General features: G+C 36.9%; 1 protein-coding gene and 1 pseudogene across 9 annotated transcripts in view; one reads left to right on the top strand and one right to left on the bottom strand.

Annotated features, from left to right (window-relative positions):
- Window positions 1–14,798, bottom strand: part of HORMAD2 (HORMA domain containing 2) — a 96,479-nt gene that overhangs the window by 37,150 nt on the left and 44,531 nt on the right. For 5 of the 9 annotated variants that reach the window (XR_009211224.1, XR_009211225.1, XR_009211226.1 and 2 more), the window contains 2 exons: window positions 8,732–8,849; window positions 1,054–1,221 (listed from right to left, as the gene is read on the bottom strand). The exons of 3 other annotated variants lie outside the window; for them this stretch is intronic. Coding sequence is in view for 1 of the 6 variants with exons in the window: in XM_058432020.1 (XP_058288003.1) it covers window positions 8,732–8,849 (118 nt within the window). In the remaining 5 variants the exon portion in view is untranslated. The remainder of the gene's footprint in view (window positions 1–1,053; window positions 1,222–8,731; window positions 8,850–14,798) is intronic. One more of the 9 variants, XM_058432020.1, reaches the window with a different exon arrangement.
- Window positions 2,553–3,562, top strand: LOC116459345 (small ribosomal subunit protein eS1-like; annotated as a pseudogene).

Here is a 14,798-nt window from a genome sequence, read left to right as displayed (position 1 = left end):
ACTTTGTTGCCCAGGCTGGAGTGCACTGGCGCTATCTCAGCTCACGGCAACCTCTGCTTCTCAGGTTCAAGCAATTCTCATGCCTCAGCCTCCCGAGTAGCTGGGATTACAGGTGTGCACCACTATGCAGGGCTAATTCAACTCATTTTTATGAAGCCAGTGTTACCCTGATACCAAAACCAAAGGCAACACAAGAAAACTACAGATCAATATCTCTCATGCATTAGACACAAAAATCCTCAACAAAATACTAGCAAAACATTTAACAATATAAATACACACACACACACACACAGATACATGTACACACAATGATAAAGAGGGATCTATCTCAGGAATGTAAGCTTGGATTAATACCTGAAAATCAGCTAATGTAATACATTATGTCAAAAGAATAAAAAGCAAAAATCACATGATCATTTCAAGAGATGCAGGAAAAGCATTTGACAAAATCCAACACCCTTCCATGATTAAAAAACACTCAGCAGACTAAGAAGGGAACTTCTTCAACATAACAAAGGGCACCTAAAACAAAAATCCATACCTAATGATGAAAAATTAGGTGCTTCTCTAAGATTAGGAACAAGACAAGGATATCTCTTCACTTCTATTCAACATTGTAATGGAGGTCCTAGCCACAGCAATTAGATAAGAAAAGGAAATAAAAGGCATCCAGATTAGAAAGGAAGAAGTGAAACTATATCTATTTGCAGATGACATGCTTTGGTATATAGAAAATCCTCAGGAATCCTCTAAAAAAACTAGGATATAGAAAGTAATCAGGAATCTTCTAGAAAAACTATTAGAACTATTCAATGAGTTCAGCAAGCATATCAGTCAGGGTTCTCTAGAGAAACAGAACTAGTAGGAGAGACAGGTTATTTATATACATATATATATGTATGTAGAGAGAGAGACAGAGGATTATATATATATAGTACAGTTCATATATATATATATAGTACAGTTCATATATATATATATATATATAAACACATTTATTATAAAGAATTGGCTCATCCAATTATGGAGGCTGGCAAGTTCAATATCTACAGTGTGACCCAGCAGGCATGAGACCCAGGAAAGTTGATGATGCAGTTCCAGTCTGAAGGCCAACAGGCTAGAGACCCAGGAGAGTCAATGGTGCAGATGATGTCTGAGGCAATCTGCTGGAGTATTCCCTCCTGCTCAGGGAGGCCAGTCTTTTTGTTCTATTCAGGCCTTCAACAAATTCAATGAGATCCACACACATCATGGAGTGTTAGTCTTACTTTACTCAAAGCAACCTGCTTAACTTAAAGTTTACTAAAGTTTACTGATTTAAGTGTTAATTTCATCCAGTAGCACCCTCCAAGTTGACACATAAAATTAACTACCCTACCAAGGTTGTAGAATACAAAATCAGTATACAGAATTCAAAAGTATTTCTATATATCCGCAATGAATAATACAAAGATGAAAATTTATTCCTCAGTATTTTATTCTTTTCATGCTATTGTGCAGTTCACATACTATTCATACTATTGTGAACAGTACGAAAAGAATGCTTATGAATAAATTTAACAAAATAAATACAAAATTTATAATCTAAAAACCACAAAACATTGCTGAAAAAAATTAAAGAAAATCCAAATAAATGAAAATGGAATGGAAGACAATATTTATAAATTGTATATCTGGTAAGGAATTTACCCAGAATATATAAAGAACTCTTACACCTCAGTAATAAAAAGACAAATGACCGTTTTTAAAATGGGAAAAGGAGGCTGGATGCAGAGGCTCATACGTGTAATTCTTGCATTTTAGGGGGCCAAGGTGAGAGGAATGCTTGACTCCAGGAGTTTGAGACCAGCCCAGGAAACAGGGCGAGACCCCATCTCCACAAAAATATTTTAAAAATTAGCCAGGCATGGCGGTACACACCTATGGTCCCAGCTTCTCTGTTGCCTAGGCAACAGAGCAAGACTCTGTCTCAAAAAAATAAATGGGCAAAAGATCTGAATAAACATTTCTCCAAGGAATATATATAAATGGATAAGAAACACATGAAAAGATGCTTGACATCATTAGTCATTAGAGAAATGCAAATTAAAACCACAATGAGGTACCACTTACTTTGCACCCACTAGGATGGCTAGAATCAAAAAGTGAGACAATACCAAGTACTGGTAAGGATGTGGAGAAATTGGAACCCTCATACACTGATGTTGGGAATGTAAAATGGTACAGCCACTTTGGAAGAATTTTGGAGTTCTCCAAATGATTAAACACATGACCCAGCAATTCCACTCCTAGGTATATATCCAAGAAAATTAAAAATAGATACTCAAAAAGAACTTATATACAAATGTTTATAGCAGCACTATTCACAATAGCCAAAAGGTTGAAAGAACCCAAATGCCCATCACTAATATATGGATAGACAAAATGTGGTGTATCCATACAATGGAGTATTATTCACCCATAAAAAGGGATGAAGTAATGACACATGCCGTACATGGATGAACTTTGAAAACACGATGCTGCCCTTTTGGCTGAAAAGCACCGTGGTAGTTGGCAAGAACAAGCACTTTATGAAAGGTGGCAAAAGCAAGCCAAGAAGAAAGTGGTTGATCCATTTTCTTTCTCTCCTTCTTTTCTTTCTTTCATTATTTATCTCTGTCTCTTCCTTTTCTTCTTTCCATTCCCCCCTCCCCCCTCCTTCCTTCCTTCCTTCCTTCCTTCCTTCCTTCCTTCCTTCCTTTTTTGAAACAGGGTCTTGCTCTGTAGCCCAGGTTGGAGTGCAGTGGTGTGATCAACAGCTCACTGCAGCCTCAACCTCCTGGGCTCAAATAGCTTGATCCATTTTCTAAGAAAGATTGGTATGATGTGAAAGCACCTGCTATGTTTGGTATAATAACTATGGGAAAGACACTTGTCACCAGGACTCAAGGAATCAAAATTGCATCTGATGGCCTCAAGGGTCATGTGTTTGAAGTGAGTTTGACTGATGTGCAGGATGATGAAGTTGCATTTAGAAAATTCAAGCTGATACTGAAGATGTTCAGGGCAAAAATGCCTGACTAATTTCCATGGCATGGATCTTACCTGTGACAAAATGTGTTCCGTGGTTAAAAAATAGCAGACCATGATTTAAGTTCACACTGATGTCAAGACTACCAATGATTATTTACTTTGTCTGTCTTGTGTTGATTTTACTAAAAAATGCAACAATTATATACGGAAGACTTCTTACAATTAACACTAACGGGTATGCCAAATCCAGAAGAAGATGATGGAAATCATGACCCAAGAGGTGCAGATAAATAACTTGAAAGAAGCGGTCAATAAATTGATTCCAGACAGCACTGGAAAAGACATAGAAAAGGCTTGCCTATCTATTTATCCTCTCCATGGTGTCTTCATTACGAAAGTAAAAATAAAGAAGCCCAAGTTTGAATTGGGAAAACTCATGTAGCTTCATGGTGAAGGTAGTAGTTTTGAAAAAGCTACTAAGGATGAGAAAGGTGCTAAAATTGAATGAGCTGATGGATATGAACCATCGGTCCACGAATCTGTTTAACATTCAGACTTTTAATAGTGTCAAATTAAAAGCCCTATTTGTGGAAAAAAAAAAAAAAAAAGAAGAAAAGAAAACACAATGTTAAGTGAAAGAGTTCCGTCACAAAATTCATCATAGTATATGACTTCATTTATTTGAAATATCCCATAATAGGCAAATCTGGAGGCAGAAAATAGATTAATGGTTATTTAGGACTGCGGGAGAGGAGAAATAAGACAGGAAGGTGAAAGCTAAAGAATATGGGTTTTTTTAGGTGATGAAAATCTTCTAAAATTTTGACTGTAGTGATGGTTGCAAATCTCTGTGACTATACTAAAAACCATTAAATTGTACATTTTAAATGAGTGAATTGCATGGTAAATAAATTACATTTCAAGCTATTAAAAACAGAAAAAATGTTGTACAAATAGAATCAAATAGTATGTAGTCTTTTGATTCTGGCTTCTTTCACTTATTATAATGCATTTGCAACTCATCCATGTTGTTGCATGTTTCAGTAGTTTGTTCCTTTTGGTCTTAAGTTTATCCATTCCCTAATTAAGAAACACCTAATTGTTTCCATACTTTGAAGATTATGAATAGAGTTGCTGTAAACATTTGCATACATTTTTGTGTGTAAACATAGGCTATCATTGCACTTTTTATAACAGCTGTTTTAAAGTCCTTATCTACTAATTTTATCATTGCTGAAATTTCTGGGCTTGCCTCTACTGACTTGTGTCCCCCAGGTTATGGTTTAGTTTTCCTGCTGCTTTACATATCAAGAAACTTTTATTAGATTCTGAACAATAAGAATGGTACATTGTTGAATGTTTGAATTTTGTTATCTTTCTTAAAAATTGTTTTGGCAGGCAGATAAGCTTGATCCTTTTGAGGCATATTTTAAAACTTTATTAGATTAAATCTGGAGGCTTTTACTAAAAGTTTGGTTTAGCTCTACTGCTAACATGTAACCCTTCTGGAGTCTCTATTGAATGTTCTGCGTGTTCGAGAAGGGCTCTCCATTTGACTGGTTATTATGTGAACATCTCCCATCCCTCTGAGAGCTCTGGGAATTGTTCAGTTGCCAGTTTTCTTTGTCCAGCCTTGTGGAGTTTTGACCCACATCTGAAAATCTGAATATTAAACAAAAGACTCAAGGAACCCCTATGCTGTTTTCTGGATATCCTTCTCTGTATAGTTCCATGCCCTCTGATATTCTGTCTCCAACTGCCTCAGATTCCCCATACTCCAATCTCTTTCTTCGACTCAGCGAGACTGCCATGCTCTGCTTGGGTTCTCTCTCCCTGAACCAGGTCTGGAAGGTGCCTCCTAGCGGGAAGCCAGGGCAATTTTAAGACTGGTCTCATTTTTCTTCTGTCAAGGATCCCATTCCTGTGTGCCTGTTATCTAATGTCCAAAAACAGTTGCTTCATATATTTTGCCTAGTTTTCTAGTTGTTTACAGCAAGAGGGTAACTCTTACATTACTCTTTCATGAGTGAAAGTGGAATTTGGTCATTCTAATATAGGGTTTTTACCTTGCTCTGTCACCCAGGCTGGAGTGCAGTGGTGCGATCTCGGCTCACTGCAACCTTCGCCTCCCGGGTTCAAGTGATTCTCCTGCCTCAGCCTACTGAGTAGTTGGGATTACAAGCATCCGCCACAATGCCTGGCTAACTTTTTGTATTTTTGGTACAGACAGGGTTTCACCATGTTGGCCAGGCTTGTCTCAAACTCCTGACCTCAGGTGATCACCCGCCTTGGCCTCCCAGAGTGCTGGGATTACAGGCGTGAGCCACCACACCTGGCCCCAGTAGAACATTCTTTTAAACCTTCTTCACAATGAGCTTCATGTAGACTTGTTTAAATGTCAAAATGATACCTTTGGTGATAAAGTTTATTTGTTCCAACTTTGGTCATCAAAGCAGAAAGAGCCCTCCATTGGGCAGAAAAAAAGCACACCTAGATAGTGGCTCATAAAGTATACAGTCATCCCTCTGTATCCATGAGGAATTGGTTTCAGGGCACACACACTCCACACCCACAGACAGGAAATCTATGGATGCTCAAATCCCTTATAAAAAATGGCGCAGTATTGGCATATAATATGCACATCCTATGTACATATTCCCATATATATTAAATTATCTCTAGATTATTTATAATACCCAATACAATATATATGGTATATAGTTATACTGTATTGTTTAGGGAATCATGGGGGACAAGAAAAAAAGTCTGTACATGTTCAGTACAGACCCAGTCATTGTTTTCTTTCTTTTTTTTTTTTAACAGTTTAAACCCACAGTTGGCTGAATCCACTAATGCAGAACCCACAGATACAAAGGGCCAATTGCAAACCACCATGGCATGTGTATACCTATGTAACAAGCCTGCATGTTCTGCACATGTATCCCAGAACTTAAAGTATAATCATAAATAAATATATTATATATATGTATATATATACAATTAACACTAACAGGTCTGCCAAATCCAGAAGAAAATGAGGCCAATTGTGTTTCTAACTTTTCTTTACCATTGTCAGAAGGACTGGTCTTCTGAAGTCTTAGCTCTCAATTTTGAGATCCTAATATAAATGCTAAAAGAATTACTCCACTTATGATGCTTAGATTTGTTACAAGCATAATCTCATGTGCGTACCAACAGACAATTTAGCATCAAATAGAAAACTTTAACACACATAATGGTATTAGAAAAATCAGCCAACTGAATATAGTTATAGGAAATTGGGTAACATTATCATTATACTTTTTTCCAATGTGCAGTTGAATAAAATCTCAATGAAGTCACTTTGAAAAAAATCTGAGTTTAAATGAAACCTAATATTTCATTGATTTTGGTGTAATGATAATATTGTATTATTAGAGGCATCTCTTTTTTAACCAAACAGAATATTCTGTCTTACTCTTTTTTAAACAAAATTTATTTATTTTAATGCTAGGGCTTATTAATTATAACATCCAAAGCATTTCTACCTAAGATTATTCACTATGCTTGACTTTTTTTCTGCTATAATATATATCAGTATACTTTTTTAATGTGAGTGAAACATATACAGATAATCAGTGTGGCTCTCCCCACTCACAAAAGGAAGGAAGTAATTCTCTGATATGTTATAGAATGATTCATATAAAAAAAGAAATGACTTATAAGACTGATGGGAAAGTCAACCAACTTTCATTCCTCTTTGCACAGTTAACAGAGGATAGCAATTACATTCTGGAGTACAAAACAGAAAAATTAATTGAAAATAATTTTCTATTTGACAAAAGTAAACTTAATGAAAAGGACTAGAGTCTCATGATGAAGAAAGAATGATGTGTGTGTGTGGTTTTTTTGTTTTGTTTTTTTTTGAGACGGAGTCTCCCTCTGTCTCCCAGGCTGGAGTGCAGTGGCGTGAGTGATCTCAGCTCACTGCAACCTCTGCCTCCCAGGTTCAAGCGATTCTCATGCTGGCTAATTTTTGTATTTTTAGTAGAGGCAGGGTTTCACCACGCTGGCCAGGCTGGTCTTAAACTCCTGATCTCAGGTGATCCTCCCGCTTCGGCCTCCCGAAGTACTGGGATTACAGGCATGAGCCACTGCACCTGGCCGGATGCGTGTGTTTTTTTAAGGCGGGATATTTTCTGCAAATAATGTGCCTCTTCCAGTGCTTTCAATAATCAATCCCACTTCCAAGAATCTGAGATACTCTTGCCAACACTATGTTGTATCAAAGAAGGCATATATGCTTCAGGAGATGTGATGCTATGAAAATCATCAGACTATACCTCAAAAAATGCAAAACTTCAGTTCAGAGTTTAGTGGGAGACAATAGGTTTTGAATGAAAAGGCTCTTGTTTTAATCTACTATCTGAAATACAAAGCAATTCTAAGGAATTCAGAAAAATACCTTTCTAGTCCACATGTAAATGCTACCATTTACCGTGGAAACAATGTACTTTACATTCTAATTTCTTAAAAATAAATCATTTGCTTTTTAATTAAGTGTGTTGGCACAAAAGAGTGAGAAATGAGCTTCATGGAGGGAAAGAATACATCAGGTAAACAACATATTGTTATAATTTGTGGATTCTTTTGTGGAATTCATAAAAAAGAAAAAAGCTATCTTAAAACATTATTTTTAAATTGAAATAAGATGCAGAAATCCAGGCAAAATGCAAACCATTTTTATTACACTTAGAAAATAGTGTAATAGAGTGTGTATGTTTGGGATATGCTTAAAAAGCAAACCATTCTTTGTAACTAAATCAAATGATAAACTATTGAATAAACTTTAAAAATACTTGTGGCTGTTATAAGAAAACAGTATTCTCTGCCTTTAGCTCATCCTCAAAAAAAATCATTTGTATGAATTATTTATGCTTCACTGAAATTGATATGTTACAGATGAAAAAAATACCATTCTGGATCAAGATTTCTAGTTACAAAAGAAAGGCCTAGAGAAAAGCCTGTAGAGAGTGTCTAGCAACTGTATTTGGAAGTATAAAGACACATAAGTATTTCAGAAAATTAGAAAATTATAGTAGACCCCTGCCTAAAAATATGGTTAAAATATTAATTCTCAAAGAACTATAATGACTTAATAAACTGGAACAATTAATCTCCAAAATAGACCTGGGCCAGCATTACCCCTCCATCTTTTTATCCCTGTCTGTGTAAGTAATTACTAGCATTTTTTAAGGAGACTGGGTTAATTATTTCTACTAGAAAGAAGTACTTTTCCCTCAGCATTTAAACAGCATAAATTTGAGTAAGATTCTACAACAAATTACAGAACATATGTTGATTAGCATCATATAGGTCAGTTCTTTGAAGAAACCTGTCTAAGGATCTTTAGGGGAAGCTATCTTCAGTGTGTATGTCTACTGCTATCTGTCCAGTTGTCTATGACAGGGAAAAAAAAACAACTTCCCGGGGTTATGTGAAGTGCTTTTGTGTTTGTGTAGCCTTACTAGCTACAGATTAGGCCTAAAACACCCCTATTAGGAAGGAAGACCTGGCCAGGCATGGTGGCTCTTGCCTGCAATCCCAGCACTTTGGGAGGTGGAGGCAGAGGCGGGTGGGTTGCTTGAGCTCAGGAGTTGGAGACCAACCTGGGCAACACAGCGAAACCCTGTCTCTATAAAACATATAAAAATTAGCCAGACATGGTGGCACGCACCTGTAGTCCCGGTTACTTGGGTGGCTGAGGTGGAAGAATGGCTTGATCCGAGGAGGCAGAGATTGCAGTGAGCCGAGATCGCGTCAGTGCACTCCAGCCTGGGTGACAGAGTGAGACCCTGTCTCAAAAAAAAAAAAAGAAAAGAAAAGAAAAGAAAAGAAAAGAAAAGAAAAGAAAAGAATGAAGACCTGTCCTGAAAGTGTTGTGGGGGGCAGATTAAATGATAAGGACACAATTAGGACAGCGTTTTTCAGACAGGCTTACCGAACCCTGTATTGTCCCGGGATTCCTTGGACAATCCCACGTTCTATTTTTCAAGTGGAGTTAGGTTTTTAGAGTTCTTATAATTTAAGAATTCTTAAGTTTCAAGCATGTGTGCTTTTATCAATTCTGAATCCATTGCCAAATTATAATCTCACTTTCACATTATTCCTTGGATTTTAAGAATCACACCAGAAAGCAAATAGTACAATTATTGAATAATTTCAACTATTAGTAGAAACTCTGTTATATTTGCCTTTCTGTGACTGAGATAAGGAATTACCTGAAAAAGAAAATTGTATTAAAATCTTTCTATTTTCAACAGTCTCACAACAAGATGATTGTGTTAAATCCCTTCTTTACTATAGATCATTGGTAGAAAAGCAGTGTAAGCTTTTGATCAAAAATTTATAAACTTTCTATTTTAATTTTAAATAAAATTTAAATTATAAATTATTTTTAAAGTTTTAAAAAATCTTTGAGTTAGAGATTACCAAGAGTAAAGAAATTTCAGCAAAGCCATGTAGGGTACAGGAAAGGTGTGGAACATTCAGTATTATAATTCTAAATCACAGAGACAGAATTTCTGATGCTACCATACTGGACTTTCCAACTTGCCTGGAATGTCCTCTGCCATGATCACTGCCAATCAAAATATGATTCATCCACAAAATCACCAAATCAAGCTAGGCATGGTGACACATGCCTATAATCTCAGGTACGTGGAAGGCTGAAGTGGGAGGATTGCTTGAGCCCAGGAGTTTAAGACCAGCCTGGGCAACATAGTGAGAATGCCATCTCAAAAACTAAAACAAAAAATCACCAACTTAATGAAACTTTCCCACACAGTACCAATTTATCCTTTTTTCTGTAACCCTAGTACTTTGGAGTTCAACTGCCTGGGTTTGAATTCTGTTCCTGTTACATATTCACTATGTATGGAGTCTTGGGCTAATTTCTCTGGCTCAGTTTCCTATTTGTAAAATGAAGATAACAATAGTATCTACCTTATAAAATAGCTAGGAAGATTGAAAGTGATAATATATGTAAAGCTCTGAGACTGCTCAAAATTGTTAGTTAATATTGTTTCTATCATTCATATACTCTCCAGTATTACCTTTTTATTAATTATGTAGGTGTTATCTCTTCAGCCACAATTCTAAAGAGCACAGGCTATATCTTATATGTCTTTATTTTCCTCACAGTGCTTAGCAGGGCATTATTCTCTCTCTTTTTTTTTTTGAGATGGAGTCTTACTCTGTCACCCAGGCTGGAGTTTAGTGGCACGATCTCGGCTCACTGCAAGCTCCACCTCCCGGGTTTTTGCCATTCTCTTGCCTCAGCCTCCCAAGTAGCTGGGACTACAGGTGCCCGCCACCACACCTGGCTAATTTTTTGTATTTTTAGTAGAGACAGGGTTTCACTGTGTTAGCCAGGACAGTCTTGATCTCCTGACCTCGTGATCCGCCCGCTTCAGCCTCCCAAAGTGCTGGGGTTACAGGCATGAGCCACCGCGCCTGGCCAGGGTATTATTCTCTTAATAGGAATTCAAAAAATATCCCAGAGAATCTTAGCATGAAAGATAGCTCAGAGGTCAATCTAGTTCAACCTTCCCTCTAAATCATGATTTTACTTTTGCAACACCCTAGAGATAATCATGTACTCTATCTTGAACACACACGTATATCTGCACTTGAGCACAGCTGGTGACACTGGAGCTCACCCCTGCACAAGGCAACCAGGTTTAAGTAGTTATTATTGTTAGAAAATCTACCCTGAGGAGGTGGAGAAGCTGGCAGCTTCTGGGAAATGATTTGGTACTACTTATTTGAGAGCCATACAAATGTTCAAGCTCTGTAAATTTCACTCCTGATACTGTATTTGTAGAAAAAAATTTTAAATGCTTTCACGTGTGCAAAGGTATTTATTACAATACTTTATAATAGCAAAATCAGGAATTAACCTAAATGTTTCAAAGTAGGGAAATGGTAGAGTGACTAAATAAAACAAGAAGTCATTAAAATTAAAAATATAAAGATTAAGGTGGAACATATTTACAAAATCAATAATGTTAAGTATAAAAGTAAAATAAATTCACATATACCATGATTAAAAACATATAAAAATATATAAATCAATGAAAAAATACTGGAGAGGATGGGACATATAAAAATAAAAACAGTATTGATAGGATGATGGGACAGCGGAAGATTTCCATTGCTTTTAAAATTACTTTAATGTTATAATAATATTGCTTTAAAATTTGTAAAGAGAAAATTCGTCCTTCTATTGAGCCAAAGTCAACATAATTTTCACCTACTGGTTCTCATTCCGCCATTTGCAATTACACAAAATAAATCAACTTAAAATATTTGAAATATTTGAGTGCCTCACTCTCTGGCACCCTGGAAGACAGACTGGAGAGGCAATGATGACATCAAGGAGACTCAGTTAGAAGACTCAACTATCACCAAGAAAGCAATTATGACATCCTGAATCAGCACAGTGGTAACAGTGCTAGATTTGAGAAATACTTCAAAGGCAAAACATATGGAAATGGTGTACCAAAAGAATGTAGGAAGTGAGGAGAAAATAACAGTTGAACATGTTCCTGGTTGGGTTGCTTAGAAAAGTGATGGTGCAATACCAAGATAAGGAACCTAGGATGAGGAATTCTGTGCATGTTTGGTCAGAAGTTAAAATTCCATTTGAAGATGTTGAATCTAAGGTGCCTGTAGGGTATTCATGTCTATACATTTATGGAAAGTACAATTTGGAATCAGAAAGACAAACCAAACCAGAGAAATAGAAAAAGAAAAAGATGAGCCAGGCGTGATGGCCCACGCCTATAATCCCAGCACTTTAGGAGGCCAAGGCCAGCAGATGGCTTGAACACAGGAATTTGAGACCAGCCTGGATAACATGAAGAAATCCTGTCTCTAAAACAAATACAAAAATTAGGCCGGGCGTGGTGGCTCACGCCTGTAATCCCAGCACTTTGGGAGGCCGAGGGGGGCAGATCACCAAGTCAGGAGTTCGAGACCAGCCTGACCAACATTGTGAAACCCCGTCTCTACTAAAAATACAAAAACTAGGTGGGCGTGGTGGCACATGCCTGTAATCCCAGCTACTCAGGAGGCTGAGGCAGGAGAATCACTTGAATCAGGGAAGCTGAGGTTGCAGTGAGCCGAGATTGGGCCACTGCACTCCAACCTGGGCGACACAGCAAGACTTCATATCAAAAAAAAAAAAAAAAAATTAGGCAGGTAAGGTGGCATGCAATTATAATCATAGCTACTTGGGAGGCTGAGGTGGGAGGATCACTTGTAAATGAAATGGAAAACAAACAAACAAAGCAATAGAAGTGATTAGCACAACCAAAAGATGGCTTTTTGAAAAGACTAATAAAAATACTAATTTTTGGCAAACATAATAAAGAAAAATAAATGAGACACAAACGAACATCACTAGATACGAAAAAAGGGAAGTAACTACAGAAATAGAAGACATTTTAAAAATTACGAGACCTCCACTAATAATTTTATACCAAAATATATCAATACCTGAAGGTAGAGGAGAGAAAGGCCAGGTATTCATATTTTTTGGTATGAAGTTATTCATGGAGGTTTTTATAACTTTAAAAATCTCTCTTCTGTTTCTGTAGTTATTTCCCTTTTTTAGAGAAAAACATAGAGTACATCTCTGTAAATTTTGAAGTAGGTAAAAATGTCTCAAGCAGTACCGAAAACTTCTGAATATAGCTGAAAAGATTGATAAACTAGAATATATTAAAATTAAGAACTTCTGTTTATAAAACATCTCATTAAGAAAACAACTCATAAGGTTGAAGAAGATATTCACAATATATGTATCCAACAAAGTACTTATATGCAGAATATATATGCAGAGCTCCTACAAATCAGTAAGAATGAAAGACAATCCAAGAGAAAAAAAGGCAGGGGAGTGGCAAAAAATTTGAACAGATACTTCACAAAAGAAAGTATTCAACATGGCCAATAAACATATAAAAAGGTGCTCCTCTTCATTAGTTAAAATTAGTTTAATAAATTAAATTAAATTAAATAAATTAAAACAACAATGACATACCACTGCACACCCACCAGAATGGCTAAAATCTTAACAATGGAAAACGCCAAGGGTTAGTGAGGATGTAAAGCAACCACAACTCTCATACATTGCTGGTGGGAGTGTAAATTGGCACAAATACTTTGGAAACTATTTTGCACTATCTGTTAAAACTAAATATACACATACCCTTTGACCCAGCAATTCTACTCCTAGTAATTCTATTCCCACCAGAAATGTGTAGTTATTTCCCTAAAAAACATGTTCCAGAACATTCAAAGCATTTCTGTCCATCATAGACAAAAATTAGAAATTATCCAAATTAACATTAGAATGAATAAATTGTCATTAACAATAGGACGAATAAATTGTCAGGATGGTCTACAACAAAATGTAAAAATATGGGTAAATCTCACAACATAATGTTAACTGAAAAAATAGTCCATACTCGGCCCTGCGCGGTGGCTCATGCCTGTAATCCCAGCACTTTGGGAGGCCGAGGCGGGCTGATCAAGAGGTCAGGAGATCAAGACCATCCTAACTAACACGGTGAAACCCCATCTCTACCAAAAATACAAAAAATTAGCCGGGCATGGTGGTGGGCGCCTGTAGTCCCAGCTACTCGGGAGGCTGAGACAGGAGAATGGTGTGAATCCAGGAGGCAGAACTTGTAGTGAGCAGAGCAGAGATCACGCCACTGCACTCCAGCCTGGGAGACAGTGCGAGACTCCGTCTCAAAAAAAAAAAAAAAAAAGTCCATACTCTATGATTCCATGTCCATAAAATAAAGAGGAGAAACTAATCTATGAGAATAGAAGTCAGGATAGCAATATTCTTGTGAGTAGAGTAGTGACTGTAAAGTAAGACTGGGGGTTTCTCAGTGTCTGGAAGAATTCTATTTCTTGATCTGAGTGCTGATTTCACATATTTATTCAGTAGGGCTGTGACAAAGACAAAGCAAGCAAGATGTCCAGGGGGCAAAATTTAAGGAGGTCCTTACTCTTGGTACCTGAGATCTTCCTTAAAATATGCTCCCTAGGCACCTTGCTTGTGTCACCCTCATCCCAGCTCTAGTGTTCAGTTTGTGAATATTTATTGAGCTGTATCACTAATACATATGTTTTACTGTATGTTTATTATTCTTGAATTTAAAAGTGTTAAGAGGGTCTGGTCTATTTCATTCCATAAATAAAAATAAACTTTAAGTGGATTATAAACCTAAATGTAAAAAGAAAAACGTTAAAACTTTTAGAATAAAATATGAGAATATTATTAATGACCTTAGGTAGAGGATTTCTTAAGGATATCCAAAAGCACATATTAAAGGAAAAGATTAGACTATATTAAAATTAAAAACTTACATTGCTCAAAAGACCTCTCAAAGAAAGTGAAAAGATGAGCCAGGCACAGTGGCTCATGCGTGTCATCCCAGCACTTTGGGAGGCTGAGGCGGGCGGATCACCTGAGGTCGGGAGTTCGAGACCACCCTGACCAACATGGAGAAACCCCGTCTCTACTAAAAATACAAAATTAGCTGGGTGTGGTGGCACATGCCTATAATCCCAGCTACTCAGGAGGCTAAGGCGGGAGAATCGCTTGAACCCAGGAGGCAGAAGACTACCGTGAGCTGAGATTGTGCCATTGCACTCAGGCCTGGGCAACAAGAGGAAACTCGGTCTCAAAAAAAAGAAAGTGAAAAGATGTGCCACAAACATGAAAA

This window comes from Hylobates moloch, unplaced genomic scaffold (genome assembly GCF_009828535.3).
Source record: "Hylobates moloch isolate HMO894 unplaced genomic scaffold, HMol_V3 SCAFFOLD_19, whole genome shotgun sequence".
NCBI lineage: Eukaryota > Metazoa > Chordata > Mammalia > Primates > Hylobatidae > Hylobates > Hylobates moloch.
This window is presented reverse-complemented; position numbering and strand designations above follow the sequence as displayed.